The sequence below is a fragment of the Dromaius novaehollandiae genome, chromosome 6, assembly GCF_036370855.1.
Source record: "Dromaius novaehollandiae isolate bDroNov1 chromosome 6, bDroNov1.hap1, whole genome shotgun sequence".
In the NCBI taxonomy this organism is placed as follows: domain Eukaryota; kingdom Metazoa; phylum Chordata; class Aves; order Casuariiformes; family Dromaiidae; genus Dromaius; species Dromaius novaehollandiae.
In genome coordinates, this window is record NC_088103.1 from 24024901 (window position 1) to 24049821 (window position 24921).

The 24921-nt window shown below is 41.6% G+C and overlaps 2 protein-coding genes across 7 annotated transcripts in view; one reads left to right on the forward strand and one right to left on the reverse strand.

Moving 5' to 3' along the window:
• Nucleotides 1–20189, reverse strand: part of SEC24C (SEC24 homolog C, COPII coat complex component) — a 40376-nt gene extending 20187 nt beyond the window's left edge. Inside the window, exons 1-9 of one of the 6 annotated variants that reach the window (XM_064513873.1) lie at nt 20009–20189; nt 14157–14433; nt 13027–13100; nt 12191–12393; nt 8788–8874; nt 6142–6283; nt 4195–4373; nt 2482–2934; nt 1017–1147 (exon numbers count right to left, since the gene is read on the reverse strand). In XM_064513873.1, coding sequence (XP_064369943.1) covers nt 1017–1147; nt 2482–2934; nt 4195–4373; nt 6142–6283; nt 8788–8874; nt 12191–12365 — 1167 coding nt within the window. In that variant the 5' untranslated portion in view covers nt 12366–12393; nt 13027–13100; nt 14157–14433; nt 20009–20189. The remainder of the gene's footprint in view (nt 1–1016; nt 1148–2481; nt 2935–4194; nt 4374–6141; nt 6284–8787; nt 8875–12190; nt 12394–13026; nt 13101–14156; nt 14434–20008) is intronic. The other 5 variants (XM_064513872.1, XM_064513871.1, XM_064513874.1 and 2 more) reach the window with 5 other exon arrangements.
• Nucleotides 20190–21187: 998 nt separating this feature from the next.
• SYNPO2L (synaptopodin 2 like) overlaps nt 21188–24921 on the forward strand; it is a 39485-nt gene continuing 35751 nt past the window's right edge. Inside the window, exon 1 of the mRNA XM_026094948.2 lies at nt 21188–21551. Coding sequence (XP_025950733.2) covers nt 21447–21551 — 105 coding nt within the window. The 5' untranslated portion in view covers nt 21188–21446. The remainder of the gene's footprint in view (nt 21552–24921) is intronic.

Below are 24921 nucleotides of genomic sequence, written 5' to 3' on the forward strand. Positions count from 1 at the left end.
ATTGGGGATTTATGCTTCAAGAACATGCTAAAATGAAGGCAATTGATACAAGCTATTTGAGATCTCATTTAGTGGAAGAGAAAAGAAGCAGCCAAGCAATTAAAGATTTCTTATATTCCTTTAAAAAGTAAGGTCATAAACTTTATATAAGCTTTTATAAACTTAGAGGCTAAACATATAATCCATGACTTTTTTTGAATAGCACCAGTCAAGATTTAAATAGTAATTCAAGACTAAATTATTTTTATATAGTTTTAAACTGAACTGATTGTAAGCATCACCCTGGAAAAGTGTTATTGATATCAAATTATTGCAGCCTTTTGAAACAATGACAGAACAGAACTGGGAGCAGCAGAAAGAGCAACGCAGCAAACTAATCGCAATAATTCAACCAGTCTTAGTATTATTCATCATGACTAACCAATACACATAACTGCTTGTCCTTTCTCAGAACCCTGCTTCAGAATTATAACCCTAATTTGAGTTGTCCTTATTTGTCTGAAGTAGTGTCATGACTAATGGCCACAAAGCTAGCCAGCTTTTTGACAGATTATAGGATGAATAAGGGAAAGGAAAAGCAATACAAGGAACTCTACTTTGAACTTATTCATAGATCATCCCCTCAAAAACAGAAATGAGTTCACCTTGGAAAGTCACTAAGCAAGAATCTGGAAATGGTGAAGCAAGCTTAATCAAAGCCTTCAGGGATTCCCAAAACATAAGATAATACGGAAAAAGACCTGAGGAATCAGAGCAGTGATTTGCATACGCAGTGCCTTTCTTTAGTCACCCCCCCCCCCAAAAAAAAAAAAAACAAACAAAAAAACCCCACCCTGCTGCTTGCCTTGTTCATAACAAGTGACTGAAGCAGGATACGTGAAAAGAAAAATAATCAGGCAAACAGACTGATGTTCTTTTGAAAGAGAAACCTGCTTTCAGCTTTGGTCTTTGTCAATTCTATTTTATGTAAAGACACTATGGAAGAGTTTACACTGGTAAGAGCGGAGAAAGCTTACAGGGCTAGGAATGGAATCTGGATCCAAGCGTTTTGGTGGAGGTGGTGGTCCAGGCTGACTTCCATAATTTGGTGTTCCTGGATAGGCTCCTCCATAGTTTGGTTGTGGACCCCTTGCCTGTCCAAAGGAACCTTACAAGAAAGGGACACTAGAATTAAATAATGGCTAATACTAGGCATTTCCTCATTAGGTATTTCTCATTTTTCCTGCAGTCAAGAAATAGAAATCTACTTGCTTTTGAGTTAATTAGGATTAAACAGATTAATCACAGTGCTTCAGCTCAGACCTGTGTATCTCTATCAATGATCCAATAAATAACTAACGGACACAATCCTCCTTAAAACCAGGCTTCAGAAATACTTATTTCAGGGAAGTACATATTTTTAGATTAATGTAACTATTTTTAGAATAATAGAACTAACATTTGCATTAAGATCATGTGTAAAAAGCACTATGAACATCCAGTCTAAGTTGCAGAACTGCTTAACAAAGTGTAAAAAAAAAAAAAAAAAAAAAAAAAAACCCCAAACTGAAAAACAGCCAGTGAATGGCTCATAATTTCTTGAACTACATGCAAAGAGTTCTCTTGGGCAGTTCTGGCTTGTCTGAAATCACAGCAATAGTTTAATTTGTCATCATTTCTTTTGTTTTGTAATGGCCTGAAAATATTTCTTTCACTTCACACAATTTTAGTCTGTTACGGAATAATTGCATCATTCATTCCATCAGTGTTTTTATAGTTTGTATTCATACGGACAGAAGTTTTAAACAAGTAGTTTACCTGGCCAGTTGTACAAAACTGTGTGGGGGACAGGATTCTCATCCCAGATCCTTACAGGTGATTATTTTCTCCTAGCTATTTATAAATATTATTGATGAAAAAACAGCCAAAACTGTTTATAATCCAGAAAGTTTAACTGATACTCATTACTTCTAATCACACATGAAGTGTGAAAGGTTCTACAAGGAGAAAAATGCAGAGTTTTGTGATTTGTCTCATTTTGTGAATTAAAGAAGGAAAAGCAGCAACTCCTTTTCAATGTATCCCAACTCTTCTCATACATATAGTATATGCAATGTAGGCCACAAATTAAAAAACAAGAGATTGATGCTTTCAGGACTTCAAGTCTCTACTTTTGAATAGATGACATTGCAGATATCAGATTAATCAAAGTACATACTACCATTCTGATCACAAATTCTTGTAGTGTTATGGTACTAAATATCAAACAACTTGGTTAAGTAAGCTAGAATTCTTTTAGTTACATTAGTCTGATAAAAACCTATATAACAAGTAGCTTAGAATGACACATCCTACTGCTTGTTTTGGATTTGTCCTTCAGACAAAAGCACAAGAAAGCTTTAAATTGCAGCCAGGAGTCTACAAGGTACAAACCTGAAATCTAGTTCTCAGTCTGCAGCACACAAACATCTGACTTACAATCCTTGTACTGAGAATACTCACCATTCTGCTGCATTTGGTATCCTGGCTGAGGAGGATGTGTAGGAGGAGGCGGTCCATGGAGACCAGCCATGGGAGAAGGCCCTGGATGAGGTCCTGACATGGTTGATGGAGGTGGTGGTGAGGACACATGATTGGGCTGGGATGTTGGTGGTCCAGCAACCGTCTGCCCAGGCAGCGGTGGGCCTTGCATGGGAGAAGGCCTTGGGGCACCTGTAGTAGGAGGGTAAGAGGAAGGTCCAATCCCCGTAGAAGAGGGAGGTGGGGCAAAACCAGGGACTTGAGTAGGAAGGCGCTGAGTTGATATTGGTTGACCAGAAAAAGGAGGCTGTGCCAAAGGAAGACCCTGAGACACACTGGTAGGAGGGGGTCCTTGGCCCGAAGTGTAAGGTGTGTAGAGACCAGATCCTGTTGCACTAAAACTTCCTGAGACTGGGGGAACCGATGTTGGGGGACCTGAGAAGAAGAAAAGAAGTTATACCACCATTTGCTTCTATCCTCAAGACAATTATTTCCAAACATGGTTCAGAAGACACAAACTCCATTTGCCCTAGAGCATCTAAAATAGCTCTACCACTTTCATCTTCAGAGGATGTTCCAGTTTTAATAAAGACAAACTGGAAGTGAACATTCCCTTAAATTGGTCCTACAAGGGATCTGAAACTTGACAGTTCCTTCATCATTCTCTCCCAAAGTCTGAGCTTCTTATTTCACATAAGCAGAATACATTTCAGGATTGAAGGCCAGAATAAAAGGGCAAAGCCAGAAACAAGAATAATCATGTCTGTCTAGTGATTTCTTGAACTGAACTAAGTCTGAATCTCAAACTCCACAATGAATTGGAGCCTATAGTTCAACAACAGCTTTGAGCTTTGAGGCTTTCATACCATGGAACTACCATCTAGTATATTTACTCTGAACTGCTTCTGAGGATAATTTTAGATAAATATATTGCTGAAGGCTAGAGAAATCTGCATCTCCTACTCCTAATTTTCCTATAAAATAAATCCTAGATTAGAGTATGACAGATGCTTATAAAAAGTATTTTATTAAAACAAATCAAAAAAATGGAAGTGTAGTAAGACTAGTTTACACATACTAAAGACAAATCTCTGGTCCTCAGTATTAAAAGAAATTGTTATTTACAGTAGAGGGACTAGAACTAATACAAGAGAACACACTGCCTAAATTCAGCTTATACTTATGTAAGAATGTTTCTTCCCAACTTCCAGCAAAACTCTTCACTGAATCATTCACAACTTCAACCCTTTCTGAATTACTGAACTCCTTTTCCTTTATTTGACTGGGTTGTTCCACAACAGCAGCAAGGCACGTAGACTCTCTGATAGCTTACTTAGAGATTGTTTCTGTGCTTCATGTAAAGATTCATCTGGTTAAGTAATGAAATAGTATAACAATATTCCTCCTTATGTGCTGCAGTACTACTGCCTGCCTTATCCCCTACAAAAGTCTGAGTTCAGTTTCCCCAGTGATGACCCTATTAGTCAAACAAAACTAGTGTTTACTACAGCAGATGTCAGTGTCCAGAGAATTACCATCACCATATGGAAAAGGGTAACTGCCTAACAAGAACAAGTCTCTTATGAAGTTACTAGCACAGGTGAAAAGCATATCTATAAGTCATATCTAAAAAGCATATTTAAAAGCATATCTAAGCATATCTAAAAGCATATCTATATAGTCAGAAAACCTCACCATAGCCCAGTCCAGCTGGGGGAGGAGCAGGAGTTGAAGTACTGCCAATTGTCATCCCTGCCATTTGATTGCTGAGCTGCTGTGCACTGCCTGGGGGAGGACCATATTGCTGGAACGTAGATGTCTGGCTGACAGGTGTGGGTGCCGAGCCAGGCAGAAAGGGCTGAGAAGCAGGCGGCCTGCAAGGGAAGATGAGAAACTTCACTGGATTCCTCATTATATAAGCAGTTACAATTGTCCATGCCACTTAAATGCTAGTTGGGTCTCAATTACTTATGTGAAGTAAAAACTAAGCACCATAGCTCAGTTTCTGAAAAATAATTACACAGATTTGAATCTCTTTCATCAAAAAAAACCATCGACTCTTAAACTACAAATGCTGTGTTCACAGCATGTTTTTTGGTAACTCCATTTTAGCGACTGCAACAAACCAGAAATACTGCAGCAGAGACTAGAGAAGGAGCAACAGTCCAGCCTGCACAGTGATACAAGAAGCCTCTCTTCCTCAAAGGATTCAGACTCTCCAGCTGACAGCGCTAAGCTTTGCCAGGAGGAAACAAAACACAACCACTTTCCTCCCAACTAAAGTAATAAGTACTGTGCAGCGAGGACTACTGCCACTTCCACTCCATAGGTCATGGCTGTATCCTTCTGGAGAAGATGCCCAAGAGCTTTAGACGAAGACGACTCAGGAACCAACTATGGACAGAAGGGAACCCACACGAGAACTACGGAGTTACTCAGTAATGACAGACACTAACACGTTCCAGAGATTCCAGACAGATTCACACTCCCAAGGAATCGAATGCAACCACCATATGCATGCAAACGTAGAAAAACGAGACAGATTACAGGAGTCTGAAAGTTCTGTACGGAAAAACAACTACTGCAAAGCAAAGCCAAGCCTTTGAAGGAGTGACTTTGATCAACCAGTCACTAAAATCTGCTCATATCGTTCCTTCTGCAGAGTGTCACATTTTCTAACAAATATCCCTATGGCAAAATACTTTTCAAAACAATAAGCAAGCAATAAAATTAATGTACACCACAGGGAAAAAAAAAGTATTTAGTTTTTCTTAGATCTCCAGCATATCAGTGTCCTTTTAATGTTCGAGAAGACAAAAACAGGTTGTGAAAGTCCAAGGTTTACTATAATTTACTTGTAAATGGTCCTTGAGTGGCAAAAACGACTGTTCAATAAGGCTGGCAAAGGGAAACAATAGAATATCTGTAGTGACTAGTTTTCCATACCACTTGGATTGTCTATAACTGTGAATGGTAAGGTTGAGGTCAAGTGAGGTTGTCTGTAGGCAGTGATTGCATATAGCAATTGCCATTTTACAAAATAAAAATATTCAAGTATAGAGTCAATGATGTACAGAACTCCCTTCAAACTAATCATGAACATTTAAGATTGAACATTTAAGCAACCACGTTTTCAACTGGATGATTTTAGGTGGACCCCCTTCTAAGCTTGTTTTATTCTAACCATATTCTTTTTATTTACTATGCACTGCCAATGCTCAAAAATAAAACAGTAGAAAAATCTAGCAACTTGTCTTCACGAGCAACTCAGAACCCTCAGATGGATGGGACAGCAAGACATTCTGATAAGCAAGATTAGATTTTCAAAAAGCAGTATTATGAAGACATTAATAATCTTGTTTCTGACAAATTTGTCAAAAAAATCCCAGCTCATACTGAAGCAAGTAGAACTGACAAGACTCACCGTCTTCAAAACTATGATTGCTATTATTTCAACACCATCTTTTTAACGCCTTTTTACAACTTGTGATAAAGAACAGGAGTCCAAAAGAAAACTCTAAGAAACAGAAGAAGAAACGGAACAAATTTAACCTCCTTCGCCCTTCTCCACATCATGCTAATAGGGACAGCATAAGTCTACCAAGCTAGGCCTTTGTTATGATTTGTTCTTTTTGTACGTACCTGTGCATCTGGGCTGCTGAGGCTGGAATCCCATTCTGCACATCTCCTTGTCCAAACTGACTGTATACTGGGTGGCCAGAAGGAAGAGATGCTCCAGAGGCTGGAGGGGGAGCTCCAGAGGTTGGAGGGGCTCTTAACAAACCTAAGGAAAAGAGGAGGACTCCACTGGTAGCAAATCATCTGTACAACTATATTAGTAGTAGCAAAATTGAAAGTACAAATATTTTTAGCCAGTGTCATTAGTCACATCTCCACAAAGATCAAGCAGAAAATAAGCATTGTGGAGGATCTTCAAAAGGCATCTTTACGTGAACCTTTATCACATTGTCAGTAAGATATTAAATGCTCCTCCCCACCAATAGTCCAATTGGTTTCATCCAAAGCAAGGAAAGTATTCATATGGAATCTAATATTCTTAACAGGTCAGCTTTTACCACCTGCAGAGTAAGCAGGTTTTGCAAGTAGATACAGTGTTTAAAATTACATCCTACTACCTGCTTTTAAACAATACATAATAGGGACCAACACAAACTTTTCTCCCCATCATCTCAAGGTTGGGGATTAGCAGGAATACTTCCTCGTTTTTCAGATTGAACTGGTTCAGTCACAGCACAGACAGGTTTGCCTCAGAATCAAGTCTTCCCCCTTCCTAGAGACTGCACAATGCTGGATAATATAATGCCAGCAGAGCAACTGCAGCATCTACTTCCAAAAAAAGAGAGTATGAACTACTATTTTAATATGATCATATTAAAAAAAAATGCTGATAATTAGAACCATATAACCATGCCAGCTAGCCACAAAGGAACATATTTGGTGTACAGGGTACAGTTAAACACAGATGACTCCCGATGTTGCAACCCCCCACAAGACCCAGGCAGCAGCTCCACATTCTGCGGCCTGCCTCTGACGATGGCCAGCACAACAAGCTAACAGGACCCTCTGAAACCTTCTTGAGGAGCCATTATGAAATAGCAAGCACGTAAGAGAAACCACTTCTCAATTCTACAGCACAATTTTTACTCCAAAACATCAGGTTTCAGCTCATGTATGTTTTTATCTCATCTGTTACACTTAAGTCTTAGTAAGCTTATGGAAGTAAATTCAAGGAATTAACCATACTTTGTGTGAATACACAGTATTTTTTTTCTTTTAAAAAAGTCTTTATGAATCTCCTTTTCTTCTTCATTGAGACTTAGGACTTAATTCCTTCCAAAGAAATTTATTATTTTTATATACCATCATCTTTTCACATCCTGCCTTTTCTAAACTATTGTTATAACATCTTCCTCTTCTTGTTCCTATGGCCAAGCACTTCCTCATCTCTAACCATTTGTGTGTTGTCTCTGTGGCATTTCTATTTCTGAATGTCTTTTGTGATATCTTTTAATGTTAATTTGATATATTTTCAGCTATTTTGGAATATCTTTCCTTTGGTGTTGCATGTAAACTGTTTGGCATTGCTACCCTTCGTCTTTGAAAGCATATTTAATCTAATTTGTGGAGGGTTCCTAAACCTTTCTTTCTTTTTTCTTTTACATTAAGTTTATGTAATTGTTTCAACTTTAACAGACATACAATTTACGTCTGACGAATATGCTCAATTCAGAAAAAGCTTCAGTAGTCTTCTTTTTCTAGTCCTTATCCCAAGTATTTTTTTAATCATCTACACAAATTGCTCAAAAAAATCACTGAAGAAATTCACTTGAACAGTTATGAATATCTAGTAGTTTATTATCTTAAGATTCATTACCCTTGAGGAATCTGAAGTTCCCCTTCAACACCTTCAAGATACTCATCACAGACCTCAAAATGAAGGCAGAGTACAGCATACTGGGAAACCCCTGCAATTTTACTCAAAGCCTTGAGACCATCCTATCCATCACTAAATGTGGACTTGGCCCAGTATGACTCCCTATTGTTCTAAATGAACAGACACTACTGGAAACAGCTCTTGTAAAACACCACTACTTGGAAGGAAGGAAAAATACAGTGTGATTTCTTGCAGTGTTTAATTCTTACATCTTAATTGCTAGCTTTGCAAAAAATATTTTCTCCTTCAAGCCACAGCTTTTGTAATCATAATTATTCCAAACATATATTGGGTTTCTATGCTATATGCAAGAAAGCTAAAAAGTTTTCTCTTCAAATGAAACCTAGAGTTAGCAAAATCTCATTACTTTCAAGACCAAAATCTGGGAACTTTGGGAGATTGCTTTGTTGCAAAGCTTTAGAGAGCATTACAATCATGTTGAACCCTACATCCTAGCTCTCACTCAAATGAGAGACTACTTGCTTTTAAACTGAGGCTTCTCTCTGACAGAACCTGAATGGGCCAATTCAGGTTTTGAAATCAGCTTTTAGAATACATTAGTCACAAATCAGTTTATCTATGAATCTGCAGGCATAAGGGCTTTCTACTAGGATTGTTTCTTCATATCCTATTTATGTTTTTGGAGTGCTGCCTACAAATAGAGCGAAAAGTGTGTCACCCACCTCTGCCTGAACAATCAGGTAGCCACACCTTTGAGATAAATATCCGTATTAAATGGGAACTTGGCACAAAAGCCGCTTAAGACAACCACCCTCCTCCCCACAGTAGGAGCAGCACAGCACAAACACTCCCATAGAAAGGACACTATTTACCTATGAAATTAGGTGCAAGAGAAGAAGTGTCAGAGTTGAGAGAAACAGGAGAGCCCTTTGAAGGGAACCCCAAGGAAGGGAAGTAACCTGGAAAGACAGAATACACCAGTAAATGAAGCCAGAGAGAAGGCACCAAGAAACAGTGTCCCAATGACATCCCACACAGCACAGAAAATACCATGTACATAAAAATCCATGTCACATTTGATACTTATCCCTTACTCACTCTCACTGTCCTGCCACCCATAACAAACTACCAATATACTGCATATACTAACATGAACACAACTGGTATCATAAACTGAGTCTACATAAAATAATACAGCAGCAACCTAAAAGTCACTGGTATTCAGACAATTGTATAGTAGCACTTCCACCTGCAATGATCTTGTCAGAAGGCAAACTGTCTCCTATAAGACTGGCAAAAAGTCATCCCCGTTCTTTTAACATTTTGCCAGCAAGCAGCAGCTACTTTCAGCTGAGCACAGTACTCTACTTCTGTTCCCAAGTGAGGCTATCGTCACTGGCACAGCACTTCATGTTTCCATCAATTAGAAGTAAAGGTTTGTGACCCAAGTCAGATGTGAAGGCTGGACCTCTCCCTGACTTAGGACAGCATCTGCTCCCAAGACTTCTCCACTCAGTCTTCAAAGCCCTCTTCACTGTTATTTTTAAAACATACCCCTAAGACAACTACTTGGAGGTCAGAGAGTAACACTGGCAGCTCTCTTTTCAGCTCTGTGTTCACTGAATTGCTGTCAAATTCTGGTGCCTCTGGAATTAATTCTCTTCCTTCTACATCATGCAGCCATAAGAGGTCTTACTGCAATGACCTGAAAAGCCATGCATGTTGGAGAGAGGGGCAGAAAGGACAACTGGCTTTGAAAAAAGGCAGGAACTGATCATCGCCCAAGGAATATATGCACAACGGGGGAAACAAGAAATCTCTGGAAGTCCCTTTCCATTCCTGACTCTTCCTTAAACTGCTTCCACTAAGAAAGCAATATCAGGTTTATGAGGTTCTTGGTAATGCTTGTCAAAATATATTAAAAAAACTATTTTATGTTCCAGCAAAAGTTAATATATATCTGTATTAATTATAGTGCTTTCATGGTCCTTAAGTTCTCAGTGTATGCTCACTATTATTTCTCTGCTCTCTTTGATAGTTTTACTTGTCTTCCACTCTTTCCCACCCAGATCTCATATTCAGCACCTACCAACAGGTCAACTTCCAACTGCTGTGCTGGTACTCGGCATTTTACATTCCTTTCTTCTGAAGACAGGAATCTTGAGCGTACAAGAACAGGTACAAAACATGCAACTTGGCAGCTGAGATTTCCTCTATAGTCTGCTAACAGAGCTTCTACTACTAAGAAGGATGGTCTCTGAAGAAAAAACAGAAGAGGAACCTCTTCCACAAACCATGACCAACCTTTGCCTGACATCAAAAAAGCGAACAAGATGATGTTGATAGCTAGTGCAATACACCTCTGGCATCCAAATGAGACCACCATGTCACCAACAGCATGACCCCACCTTTCAGTCACTACTGGCATGAACAAGATCTGCATTTGCAATCCATAAAAGTTTGTACATTTATGTGTCAAGGTAGCTACTGTCCTTACTGAACTGTCATGAATTAAATTTCTATTGTTCTGATACCTAAAAAAAAAGGCAAAACAGAAGTCAGAAGAAAGAGTTACTTCTCTTAAAATGAAATGCCCTTCAGACTTGCAGGCCACTTTTGAAGTATCAGACAGAAAATATATATCAGTTTCTTTTCACAGACATCCTAAACAGTCACTAGAAGTTCTTCATACTGATGACAGCTAGAAACCAAGCTGTTCTGTAAGTAACAGCACTGATGAAACTTTTCCAAAAAACCTGTAGTAATCTTTGTCCTCCTTGAATCTCCTTCCCTCCCTCAATGAAATAAGTCCAGTTTCTCCCTGTTCCTTCCATGAACATGAAACACCAGTTAGTCAGGGGCTATATATGCACTGGCTGGCTGGAACTGCAGCCAAACAGAGCATTCCATGGATGAGCTCTGCCTGTCTTTCCTGGGGAAGCGAGGTTTCTTTTATCTGCCCAGTACCAATTTTCATTATTTCTATAAAAATTTAAACCTTCTGTGAAATTAGTTCAAAATTCACAGATTAAAAGTGCTGCTGGATGAGATTTATTGGGGAGAGGGGAAGAAGAGATTAAGGAAAGCAGAGGAAGACAGAGTAACTGAATAACCTGTTCTTTAGCACACCACACTAACCCTTCTTCACTCAATTATCCTGCTAGCCCCAGTTAAAAAAAACCCAGCAGCATAACTGTTCAGCTCCTATTGGAATCTCTTTCTCAGGGACACAAATCTCAGTCTCTCACTTCTGTTAGTTTTAAGACAATTGTAGGCACTTTGATTGTTCTACCTTTCTCATTAAGTTTGGTTTAAAATTCAAGAAGTTGCCAAAAAAAATCAAAATTTACTTGGAGGGGGAAATGACACAGAGTCCATCAGCATGATCACCATATTCGTCATTTCCTTAGAAAACTAATCTGAAATCTAAAACATCTCAGAGTGAAAGTTGGTGTTCTTACCTCAGTTGAACTGAGTTCATATGGACATTATCTACAAGGCAGAAACACTTCTACTCAGAGCAATAGTATTTTCTCCTACATGACATTTTAGAAATCACTTTTAATCTCCCAAAACAATACAGGTATTCAAAAACAAAGACTCCTCAAAGTTGTTTAATAACTTTAAATAAGTGTTTATTTTGAAAGAAATAAAAAAAATTAATTGAACTACTTTGCAAAGAAAGAGATTCAAGCTTAACCCTGTTTTGCCTCTCCAAAAGTGATACAACTGTGCAAAACTGAGAAAATTCTGGAACATATTAGCATGCCCATGTATCTACGAATTTTTTATTGGTTTTAAAAACTTTAAAGAAACTAGCTCCACCAAACGTGCTTTCTACCTAAAGCTGTCTCTTAAGTGTTCAGGATGGAATGCAAATCTTTCCATATATCTCAGTTATAAATCTCAGGTCTACAGTTTCAGTTACAAATCTGTTACAAGTCCCTACCTGCTGTCCCTCAACACAACTTAATCAGGAAGACTGTTCTATTCGGGTGCTTCAGTACTACAGGACAGTGAAATACAGGAAGAAAGTAGGCTGTGCTTCTCAATGTGTTATTCTAGCTATGGAAGTAAACCAAACTATACTGAAATGGACAAATGTCAGAGCAATACCCCAAAAATGTACAGGAAGAACATAACTTTCAACATCATGCATGCCACATGCAAAAGCAAAGAGAAATACTACCACAAAATAAAAATTAACAATAGGAACCATTAAAAAAATTCTGTGCACGCAACAATTCACAGGTTACTAAACAGATTGAGCAGTACCTTGTGGAGGGACTGGCTGTTGGTATCCTGGCATCGGACCATTATAAGCTCCATACTGCGAGTGAGGAATCCCTGGCAATGGCTGTCCTCCATAGCCAGGCTGCTGGTATCCCTGATATCCAGGCTGAGCTTGCCCATAAGGAGGCCCTGTGTGAGCTTGCTGGTTTACACTCATTGTATTCACATCCCCAAGCTAATCTCACCTGCAAGAAAGGAGGAAAAATGGCTTTTAGCAGACAAAAACAAAGGGGCCAACCTCTCTTTTCACAGAAAAAAGATCCTGAGGTATTAGGGAAGGTAACACATTAGCAGTAAGTTACCCTTGTACAGCAATTTTCCCAGTAAGATTAAAAAAACTTTAGAAAAGCTAGCTAGAGAACAAAACATACATAAACTGTTTCACAATCAACTTACCAGTTCTTCAATATGGTTAGACTTGTGAACACCTTCTTAGGAAAAAAACTCATAATTTGCCATTCTGCAACAGGTAATTATCAAGCCTCCCAAGACACCTTAAGAATTACTTGCAGCTCACTGATCAAGAGACCAATGGAAAACAGATTTCATGACTCAGATGCATGATTCCTTAGCGTAACACCAGTAAAACTCAACAAGTTCAGCTTGCAGCTCTTCGCTTAGTCTGTTAGATCATGCTTCCTTGCTAAAAAAGCAACACAGTTCAGCTGCCACAAAGGCTACTGCTTGAAGTCTTTGAAAGAATCTAGAGCAAGGTCAATAAAGACTTTTTTCTTTTTTAAATAGTGGACACTTTGAAGTCCTCACTGTATGCATAAATGTTTCAGAAAATTTGAAGATTGCAAACACAGCATGCTCACCTAAGAAAGATGTTCAAGAAGAAAAGCATCACAGGCAAAGATGTCACCAGCAGATTTATACAACAGAGTAAGACCTGGAAGGAGAGCGTCAGAGACATGAGGGAAGTTTCCTGACAAAGCCACGCACAAAATCTTGCTGAATAAATGAATTCCTAATTCCTCTCTTTTGAACATACTAAAGATTGACTAACTTTATAGAGAGAAAAATTAAAAAAGATGATGGGAGACCCCAAAGAAAGGCAGCACTTTTACAATACCATGGTCCCAAGCAGGCAGCTGTACCACAGAGACCTCCAGCTGTGGAAAACCAAGGAGATCAGCTCAAGGACAGGAGACTCCCTCATGGTCTATTTCTCAATAATACCCTGTATCCTCTGCTGTACTCCTTTAACTACATAGCTGTGTTGGGGGGAACAACATTGTAAGACTGTATCTATAGTAACATTGTAAACAAAACCCTGTTCGGAGAGCAAAAAATTAAAGGCTGCAGTTATATAAAAATGCAAAGCTAAAATAAATAACTTTAATTCTGTCCTCATATCTTGCTCCAAACCCTATGATGAACTTGTGCATTAAAAATATGCAGTAAATCCTAACACAAACATGACACAGTGCTGTAACAGCCATCAGCCTGTTGAGGTAAATCCCAATGAGGAATCTACAGCTTAACTTGAGAAGGTAACAGATGCCTGAACTGTTTTGCCCATTCATTGCTTTTAGTATGCCAACCAATGTTAATGTTTTTTACACTATCAAAAATATAACCTCTAAGAATTATTTCAGCAACAGACACAAGAGCTGCACAGAAAGGGTACTAAAATAACTACAGTTCTTTAAGAACCATCTAAATACAAACTCTTGCAGAGCCATATATATCATATCAAGGGAAAACACGCGTATCATAACAGAACAATCTAATAGTTTACAGAGGACAGCATACTACATTAAGTTTTCATAGCTCATAAATACAACAAATATGAGCATAAAGCACACTAATGCTTACTCTAAAAGCTTGGCCATGGGGCCAAGAAATCTGGACTTTGGGACCTGCTCCCTGCCCAAGTTCCCTTAAAAGTTAACCTCTTCCTGCCCAGCTAGGTACTGCCACCACACCACAAGCACAGACTTACCCCTCTGCTTTTGGTTCAGTGCAAACAGCAAAGTAGGACAGTTCCTCCTGCAAGGTGGGAGCAAAGGGAAGGCAGAGTATGGCAAGAGGATTGCTATATCTGAGCATCTTGGGACATAAGGGCAGCAGTTGCTCCTGAGGAAGGACCACTGCTTGCTCACTTCTTGGTTCTAAGCGCTGACTGCTGCTTATCAGACTGTGCGCACGAGGAGTTTGCTGGAACAGTGACTAGAAACCGCTCTCTCTTCCAGAAGAGCTGCAGACTAAGCAGGAGCATCCTGCAGAACACATCCAGAACTATAATCACTAAGACACTCTCCACAATTCACACCTACAAAACTTTACAGGAGTCACTGGAGATATCCCCAAACAGACCTACTGTTTGCAGAAACAATTACTACAGGGCTGGAGAAGACCAATCTTTCTTTTTTTTTTTTTTTTTTTTTTTTAATATGGCAAGATGGGGGGAAGTATCCCTTGCAAACCATTTTTGACTTAACTGATAAAAGTGTATATTTAGCTGGTGACCTTACCTGATGATCTTTTACTATTCTCTTTTTAGCCTTTCCCTTCCCTCCCATGAATGTAACTCCCCACCTGACTGGGTAGTAGCTATCTGCTCCTTGTTCTCTCCTCAGTAATAATGAAACCAAGAGGCAAGCCTATTTAAAGTAAAACTAGAAGAACAAAGTTCTGAGAAAATCTCCTGCACTTTCTAGGAAAAAGTAGCTACATGAAGGAGATGGTTCTAACTGGGTGCCCCCACTGAGAGAAAGGTAGTTACTACTCGGACTTTCAGCCATTCCATGTGGCAGCCAGCACATGCCAGCCTCCAGCGCAGCACAGGCTGATACCTCCTCCAAAGTGGCAGAGGGTGAAGGAGGGACCTGGCAAGGAGGAGAAAACACCTGAGAGACCCAAGAAGAAGCCTATGTTGTAGTTGGGGGAAAGGTCACTTTATTAGTTCAGTTGCTCAGCTTGCTCTAAATGAAAGGCTAGTGCCATGCTTGCTCATTACTGCTGTGGAGTATCATCTGGGCAAGACCAAGAGTATCCACCTCAGAAGGCAAAAGGCAGTTGTCACTGAATGAGTCCCCGCTCCTTCTCCCTCAGGAAAGATCATTTTTACCAAACAGCATTCATTTTATTTGCCAAAAAAGATGTATGTGAACTAGAGATTAGAAATCAGAACATGGTCATTTGAAGAGATATGGGAAAAGGGAGGATTTTATGCACTATTTGCGATGACAAAAAAAAAAAAAAATCACAGAAAGAACAAAATGCATACACCAGATAAGGAGAGGAAGCGTAAATGGGCACTTCTGCTCAATCAAAATACTGAGGATATTCATTTGTATGTGGCAACACATTGTTAAAACTGAACCAAAAGTAATGTTAAAACATGCTGTTGAACATGATACTACTACACTCATCAGTTACAATACAAAGCACCAGTAAATAAACAAAGCTCAAGTAAGCAGAACTGATGCTAGCGTGAAAATACTATCACAACAAGCAGTCATTACTATAAATAACTGAAATCAAGTTTCTTGCAAAACATGAAGCAAGTTTTCTACAAGTCTCCACAGTTTTCTATTCCTCTGTACAAATGGCAGTTGATTATGGAAGCTTTGTTCAAAATAGCATTAGTGCAAATAATAAAAATTTATAATAGGACAAAAGTATACAAGACAGATAACCAGCGCTGATCAGCAACAAACTGAAGGAAAAAAAATGCAGATCAATGGGGGAACAAATCTTTAGCTTCTATAATAGGTTCTGGATTCCTCAGTATCCACACAAAACAGACTGCAATTCTGTTTTTATGACCTGTTTTTTAAAAAAATACAGTGATTCATATGAATGTTTTCAATCAGCAGATCTCCCAAATCACTAAAAATTGCATAGCCATCACTTTTCTGGTTTGCATTCACTGTTAATTCCCTTTTGAAACTGAAAAGCTTGATTTCATCAGTTCTTGATCAGTTTCTAAAGGAAAAGCATACAGCAAAATGACTTTCTTTCAGAAAGATGCTAATTTTTTTACTGGTCCCAAAGAAATAAAAGCCTTGTTTGTTTCATTTTTTGATGAGAGTGATCCTTGGAAAAAAGCTGAGGACAGCATGGCCTGCTATATTTTGCTGGAACTAAAGGAAATACGTCTACTTAATTTCTGAACATGGAAATCAAAGTCATTTCCAAAGGATGGGAGAGAAGGGGGATGATCAGCATCCTCAAAGACCAATTTAGAACATTACTTATAGTGCCTTTAACATGTCTATTCTGCAATTTTATGTAGAAGTACCAAAATAACGCCATTCTCATAAAGACCTAAATTCTGGAGCCAAGAACACTCTTTTGACAGATGTCCTTGCTTTTGCTTCAGATACAGCATGACAATGTCTGCTACAAGCATTCATAGAACACCTGGCTCTCTTTAGATGCAAGAAGCTCCTGTTTCTCTCTCTTCCCCCCTCCCACCCCCCCTTTAAAAAAAAAAAAAAAAAAAAAAAAAAAAAAAAAAAAAGACAGAAATGCTGGAAGAGAAGCTCACATCCTGGAAGTCAAAGACTGGCAACTGATCTGGAATGATTCAGGCCATTACAGCAGCACATCTCCCATATATTTGTCCAAATTATATCCAAATGGCATAAAATCCAGTTTTATCTTTGTGGAGCTCTGTCTTTCCAGCTGGGCAGATTCTCAGAACTTCTTACAGCATAGGTAATATTTTCTTCATCTATGCATTTTGAGTCCAAAAGGATTCCTTTTAATAGTTCATCTAGAGATATAAGGCACCTGCCTTACAGAACGTTACTTTGCAATTTAACACCAATGAAAGTCCAGAAGCCACAGTATTTGCATTGAAGACTCTTTTAGGAAAAGAAACAATAGATTAACTGCTATAACACCTTGACACAATAGGTTCTGCAGCAGAGTTTTGCTTTTCTTGGGCTGTTTTGAAAGAGTCTTTCAGGCTCAGGATGCAAAAATCAGTAGTTCATACCTAAGTTAAAAAGATCATTTCTACATTCTTCTAAAGAAGGGCCACCTCAAGCCCTGTTTTGTTAGGCTGATCCATCAACTTGGGCAGAGACCAATGCAACATGCAAGTTACAAGAGTGTGAAAATGGTAAAAAATTCAACACAAAAATCTTAGTCTTCACCTAACCCCAAATCTCCCATAATTTCCCACCCCCCAGCCCCTCCAGTAGATTTTTACATCTCTCTCTGAAATAAACTAACAAAATACAGACATCCCTGGATGGTTAACTATTTCTCAAAAAGATTTCAAAATCACTCAATTATGGGCACCACTCCTGGAGGGAAATCCTGTGGAGGCCAAAGTCATAGAAAATATGACATCAACAAAATGACAGTGGAAGATTTTTTCTCCTCCTCAGTTGCATCTCCAGATACCTGTTACAACCAACGAAGTCACCTGACTCAATTCTGTGAACTTTGCACAAGTGTAATTGATTAGGAACAGTTAAAGTAGTTTAAAGTTTAGAGAAGAGGCCAGAAGGAAGAACAAATGAGTAAAAATGTGGAATAAGACTGTATTATAATGCTAAACAAAATTTCTGCGCATACATTGTAACACTACCCATCTTTCATCCAAGATTTCTGTGCTCTAACTTCAAAAAACATAATATACAATTCCCACTCACAAAAAAATAAAGATGCCCAGAATTAGTTTTTCCTAATGCATCTCATCCAGTTCATACTGTCTTTCCATGCTTTCTTTCTTAAGATTGGAGCTTGCTGATCTCACAAGAACAAGCTCTATCTTCAAATTCCATTCCTAATAAAGTCTTTCAAACCTAAAGAACCAGACACCTCCACCTTTTCTCTTCTGTGGAGGCCTTGCTGTTGATTATTTTTAGTCAATCTTTGTACCTTGCCCTTCCTTAGCCAACCATCAATTCTTTCTTGGATTTTTGACCCTCCTTCTGATAATAACTGTTACAGGAAGAAAATATAATCCTACAGTATCGGAAGAAAACTGAAGGGCTACAAGCATCAAACAACTCATTAAGGAAGTAATCCTTTAGACAGCTTTCACTGCTAGAGCTAGAACTCAGCTCTCAGCCATGAAATTAGAACCTGCAATGAATGTCCTAGCATGCTAAGAAGAACTACTTCTTATATCCATCTTCATCCAGCACTGTCTGAGGCAATAAAGAATGGAGTGATACATCTTTAAGCAGAAAGGTTCTTACTTATAGAACTAGCCCTCTTTCACATAAAAATGGGTAGAAGTGTTTATGGTTCTGCTGACAGTATACATATATGATTTAAGACAAGTCTCTTCTAAAGAAAGTTTCTAAGAAGCTCTGGCATTCTAGGCCACAGAGACTTGTGCCCACCCCTCATTCAGAATAGCTATTCTATGATAAGGAGGAACAGATCAAAGCCAAAGTTACTTAAATCCATCCAGGACAATTTTATATTAATGAACAGTAAAGACTTCAAGAGTAAGTTCAGCAGCAAATCAAATTACTTTCTACTGGTATGATTTTATCCTGCTCACTAAAAAAAAAAAAAAAAAGAGACAAAGAGAAAGAGAGAGAGAGGGGGCACATTATACGTCAGAAGGCATTTAATTTCCCCTCCCACTAGCATTCTCCCAAACATTTGGTAAAGTTTACTACCAAACTTTGTAACAAGAAAAGACTAAGAAATATTTTTATGGGACTATTGGATTAGTGGATGAAAACTGAGTTGCAAACTGAAAATCTTCTTTAACATTAGTGTACAAATATAAAGAACTCTGGTGGTAAACTTGTGACGCTGGTGTAAACAACTAACCTATGTTCCAGCAACCACTCTCATCAGCCATGGCTACTGTAAGTTTAAACAGAGCTTAAACTACAATATGACAGTTACCAGTGAAGCCCAGTTTGGATGTTTTTGCAAGATTTCCCTATCAAAGACACAATTTCAGAGTTGACTAAGACAACACACATGCTTTTTGGTGGTGGTACTGGAAAAAGCTCAAGTACCTCTATAGCATAAGAAGAAATGAAACTAACCTTCTCCCTACTCCGAAGGGCTTACCTCAGAAAAAGTGAAAGTGAACTCCAGCAATACAAAACAAACACATTTAAAGCACCATCTATGTGGAAACCGTGATTTCATCTCACACATTTAGTATTTCAAGCCTACTGTCATGTCTTGGTCATGCCACCTCCTTTCCCTTTTCCCGTGCACTTTCCAAGCAAGCCACAGGCAGCCAACTGCTCAGCTGACTACCAAATCCAGGAAAACGCTGTCACCGGGTCCCCGCACGGGACGACCCTCCTCTAGGAGCCTCGAATGAATGAAGCCTAAACAGCGCAACACAGGACGCCGCAGAGCAGGGCGCGAGGGTGACAAGACACCCGGGCTGCTCCAGAGGACACCCGCCCCCGCGCACACCCAGCGCAGAGGGAAGGCCCGCGGCTTTCCGGAGGGAGCGGCGGCCCGACCCGCACAGCCCCGCGCCGCCACCCCACACCGGGCCGCCGGCGGCCGCGCCGGGTGCAGCCCCCGCCTCGCAGAAGGGAGCCCCACCGCCAGGCAGGCCCAGGGCCGGCGGCCACCACCACCCGCCCGCCCGCCCGCCCGGGGCGGCGCGGGGCGCTCCCGCCCGGACGCGTTACCGGGGCCAGTCGCGGCGCGGGTGGGACCGACGCGACGCCCTGCTCGGCGCCACCGCAGAGGCGCCACTGCAGAGCCGCCGCCGCCAGGCCCCGGCCCCCGAGGCGGGGAGGGAGGTGATGGCGCTGCCTCGGGCCCCGCCGCTTGGGCCGCCCGGGGCGCCGCCGGGAGGCCGGGCGCCCCCCGGAACCGCCGCGCGGCCTCACTCACCGCGGCCGCCGCTCCCCGCCGCTCCCGGCGCTGCTGCCGGCCCCGCTTCCGGTTCCCGAGCCCAGCGCTCCCACCGGAAGCAACCCCCCCCCCCCCCGACTCTCTGCCACGTCCGCACTCCCCGCCAACCCCCGGCCGCCGCGCCGCGCCGCCCGCAAGGACCCGGATGCCGCGCAGGCGCCTTGCGGCGGGGAGCGCGCACCGCCCCCGCTCGCGGCGTGACGTCACCGCGCCGGGCGCTGCGTGCCCCGCCGCCGCGGGGGGGGCTCGGGGAGGGCACCGCGCGCCGTGACGTCGCCGGGGCGGTTGCCCGGGGTGCGTAGCAAGGGGGCGGGGCGGCGCCGGCATCCGCCTTGGGAGCGCGGCCGTTGGGGCGCTCGGGAGGGGCTCGGCGCGGCAGAGCACCTGCCAGCCCCGGGGCGGCAGATCCTCCGGGGCTCTCGACGGCACGTGACCGCCGAAGCCCCGCAGCGAGGGGAAACACGGATTTTCCCTCGTCCGCGCTTCCTGCGTGGCCCCGAGGGGTCGGGGCGGTCTGGGGAGCCGGAGGGCGTCGTGTGCCCCGCTGTAGGGAGCAGGTAGCCAAGGACCCGGGTGCGGGGCCCTTCCCGCGGCCCGGGAGGCTGCGTAGGCCCCAGGCCCCGGAGCGGAGCGCGGGATCCCGTGTGCGCTAATCCCGGCTATTCTTGTCCCGGGGCCCGACCCGGGAGCGGCCGTAGAGGAGGGCGGGGAGCAGCAAGCTGCTCAGGGAGCCTAAGGCATTTGTAGGCTGCCTGTGGTTTTCGGGGTGGGCTGAGATGGTGCTGCTGTGTGGTCACGGTAGCTGCACGGGGAGACGCGGCGAGCGTGCCGCTTCCACGCTGATTTTGTTCAGTTTCTCAGGGCGAGGTGCTGTCGCCTAATCTTGGTGCCTGTGTCCTGTCCTTGCCTGAAACTGTCACACTAATTAATCCGGAGTGCTGGGTGACTCTAGGATTTGCAATTGGAATGGGAAGTGGAAATAAAATTTTTACTGAAATGCTTCCAGCTTTACGAGTGTCAGACAAAGCTGGAGAGACAGGAGGTGAGCTAATTTCAGCCACACTTCCGTGAGAGATCCATGGTGGGGGGGGGGGGGCACCGAGGGTGAGATTGACATGACACGTGTGCCGGACAACTCTGGCCCCTTACCAAGAGCAGAATCAAATGTCTAATCGTGGGCAGAGCAGCAGCTGAGAGTCCAGAAGAGCAGGGAAGGCTAGGCTTGACAGTCTCAACTCTCCTCTTGTGTGCGCAAACTTGAGGGGGAAAGTGAGAAGAGGGCCTTTTTGGGTACTGTGGAGTCGTGACGTGAATTGTGAAGATGGGAATGGAAGATACTGCCCCTTAAGAATTGGAGTTTGTGTTGAAGTTGGGAAGAAGGTGGCACAGAAGACAAAATATCCAAAGCACAGAAATCATGGGAGCTGAAGAAGAAATGCTCATCACCCTGTCTGGAGGTGCCCCTTGGGGCTTCCGGCTACAGGGAGGCTCTGAGCAGAAAAGACCCCTTCAGGTGTCAAAGGTAGGACCTCAGGATGTGAACTGTGAGGGCAGGGTTGTTCCGCTGGACTCAGATATCCCTAGTGAGTCTGGCATCTTCCACTACCATTAAGGAATGCAGGAACGCCTTACCGAGGTGGCAGATCTGAAAAGGAAAATGGGTGGAATAGTCAAGCAGGGTCCTGGGGGGAATGCCAGTCCTGAAATGCATGCTGTTGAGCTGGAAATAGATACACAAGTGTCAGGTAAAGACCTGCTTGCTTTCTCAGTGCAGGTCTGTATAGTTCAGACCCTTTATAAATTGTACAGCTCTCTCCACTTATCAGCTGAGATATAACACAGTGACAGTGCAGGAGTAAGGGCTCACAGTATTGCATAAGACATCCAACTAAATTAATTAAAACCAAAGCAACAAAAGCCACTTCTGCAGTTCAGTTCAACTGTGCTTAACATTTCATTGCTACATTCCAGCTTTCAAAATAGATACAAATTTCCTGGGGTCTCTTCTGTTGGTGAAGCTTTGTGAATACTGTCTGAAGTGAGTATCTTTGATGCTCTAAGCAGCAAATACTGTTTTCATTTCAAGAATTAAAGAGAAGCAGAGGTTGTTTGGATGGGAGATGAAATAAGAAGGGAGTAAACATGAACCTCGAGTTGCATTACTTTTAATCAACAGCTGGTACAGTTCTCCTTTCAAAAGATCATTGAGCAGGTTAAAATGTAGGAAAAAAGCTTACTGTGTTGATTAAGCTCCTAACAGCTGCATTAGCCTTGATGCAGTGATATCCAGGGATATCTCAATGGAAAAAATCCAGCAGCAGGAATGAACAAATGCTCTGCCAAACTCCTTCTGTTTCCTTAAGAAGATTGTGCCTCGGACACAGAATTGTAAAATGAAATGTCCTGTGTCATTTGGCTCTTCCCACGTCAAGGAGTGTTTGTCTGTAACTGCAACCAAGTGGTTGGGAATCCCACAGCTTCTTCCCAAAGTGGAGGTTTCCTACATGGAGAAAGATTATTTTTCTCCAGGAAAACAACTTCTGCACATATTCTTGGCTTCAAAGAATCAATACCCATGACACATATCTGCAATCAGTGGTTGCTAGCAAAATAGTATTTTCCATGGTCACATAAACTCTGCAGAGTCTAGGATTTTTTTGACTCACTTTTTCCCCCCAATAGGTATGAAATTGGGATTGAAGAGGGAGGAGATACTGTGTGTTATACAAAGATTACCCAGCAATGAACAGCAACAAGAACTAACCGTTATCCAAGATAAGTCGCACCTTAAGGTGAATGGAATATTGATTAGGGATTAATAGCACTTCCAGAGAAGTATTAGCTAGAAGTAGCTCTCACTGAGAAGTGGGTGCCATTCCTTAAGTCCAGCAATACAAAAAAAATTTTTTTGGAGTACAATACTTGGCTACTGCAGAAAAAAATAATTATGTAAAATGTAATTGATACAAATCCATATGAGGCTCAAAATATAAAGCATTGTTCAAGCAGGAATTTGATTTTATGATTACCACTTTGGGCTATTATTGTCCAGAAGTTATTGGCAGTTTGGAATACAGGTGACCCCCAAATAGTGAGTGTCTTAAATACAACACTGTTTAAATAGCCTCCAAGCAAAGGACTGCTGGATCCTTACTGGGAACCTGAGAAGATCATATTTGAATGTTAAATTTGAATGCTTAGAAGAGAATAAATCTTCAGGAGTCATGGAGTGATCTAATTGTCCTCCTCTGTTGCCATGTAGGAGGAGAGTAGAAGCTTGAAGTTTTGGGCTCTTTGTGATAGAAAATCAACCCTTCATTCTTCTGTGGTTAGGATTCTGCTACTGACATCAGTAGGATGAGGTCTGGGCCAAAATGCTGCCTGAAAAACATGTCCCAAAACTCTAAAATCATTATTGCTGTCTGTTTGGATATTTTAGGAGCCAAAGATGGGAATGGCTCCATTGCTAATAAGCCTGGCCAGGGATTATGGCCACATGATATTGCACAGAGAAAGATGGCACTGCTGTGTGCTTCTCTATGGGTTTCTTAGAGCTGGGACTCCTGGGGTGTGGATGAGTGATTTACTATGTTTTGCCTCCATCGATGAGATCAGTGCCAGGGGGCTGCGCTGGGAAATGTGGTCAGAGAGGGAGCTGTCACTGAGATGGAGCCTGGCTAGCAGAGGTAAGGTCAAGTAACACAATGTTCAGTAGTAGAGTGAAGAATGTGGTGCGCATGCATGGAAAGGCAGATTAGATAAATGAGAATGGTCTATTAGTAAGCTGATTGCTGGCAAAGAAAGGATTCTGGGGAAGAAAGGGAAGTGTTTACATGAGACAAGGAAAACTTGGCTTAACACAACAAATATTATTAGTGCTTGGGCTTTTATAGCAAAATCTATTCAGACAGAATGGGGAAGGACAGAATATGCAGGAATCTGGAGAAGATGCTATAGGAAATACAGACGTGAATATCCTATAGGTAGCAGGAAATATTTGAGCTGATAAACTTGGGGTCTCAGGGGATTCCAGCGCTGTCATTTAAGGCAACTTCAACTTTCAGACTAGCAAAGTCTTAGTAGGAACACTACAGAAATATGCTTATCCTTGGATGTTGCATCAAATTGTTTCTATATACCATTCTTCATAAAAAGAAGAGCTAAGCAGATAAAAAGCTAATTTGGGACTAATAAATGGAAGTGAATCAAGTATAATAAATAAGTTAGATATAAATGGTATACATTGTACTTCTGTAGAGATGTTGGAATTGCCAGCAGGGACTAGGTTGATGATCAGTCCATCTCCTGCTCTGTTTCCTCTGTGTTCCCTGCAAGGCAGGGAATTTCAGAGGGAGCTGTAACCTTCAACAATGCATCTAATTTGCTAGCACTGCAATGTGGAGGGAAATTCTTTCACTCCAGCATCAGCACGACCTATGAAGTAAATGAGAATTGACAGTCCTGCTATTTTACCATATACATAAGCAGATGATGATTTGTGAACAGCTAGTGCTTTGGTTGTCTGACTAAAACCTGATGTGGTTTCAATGAAGATTTGATGGCATCATGCAGCCAGGCATTCCAGAGACTAAACATTGTGTAAAGTAGGATTTCCTGCTGGAGTCACACATATTGAATATTTTGTTCCACCCAAACAATCACCTGCAGTGTCTGTGTGCTAAAAGTGTCTGATGTGTACATGGAAGATTGGTGGTACCACAACAATTCAATCTCAGAAAAGCAGGTATCATAGGAGTGGAGGGTGAGCCAAAAGAGAAGCAGCAGGGAATTTGCTAGTGTCTGGGGAACCCTCAGTGGGAAAGGGTAGATGATATTTAACTCGGGGTTGTATTAAAAGATCAATTCAGTAATGAATAAGCTAAAAGGACAAC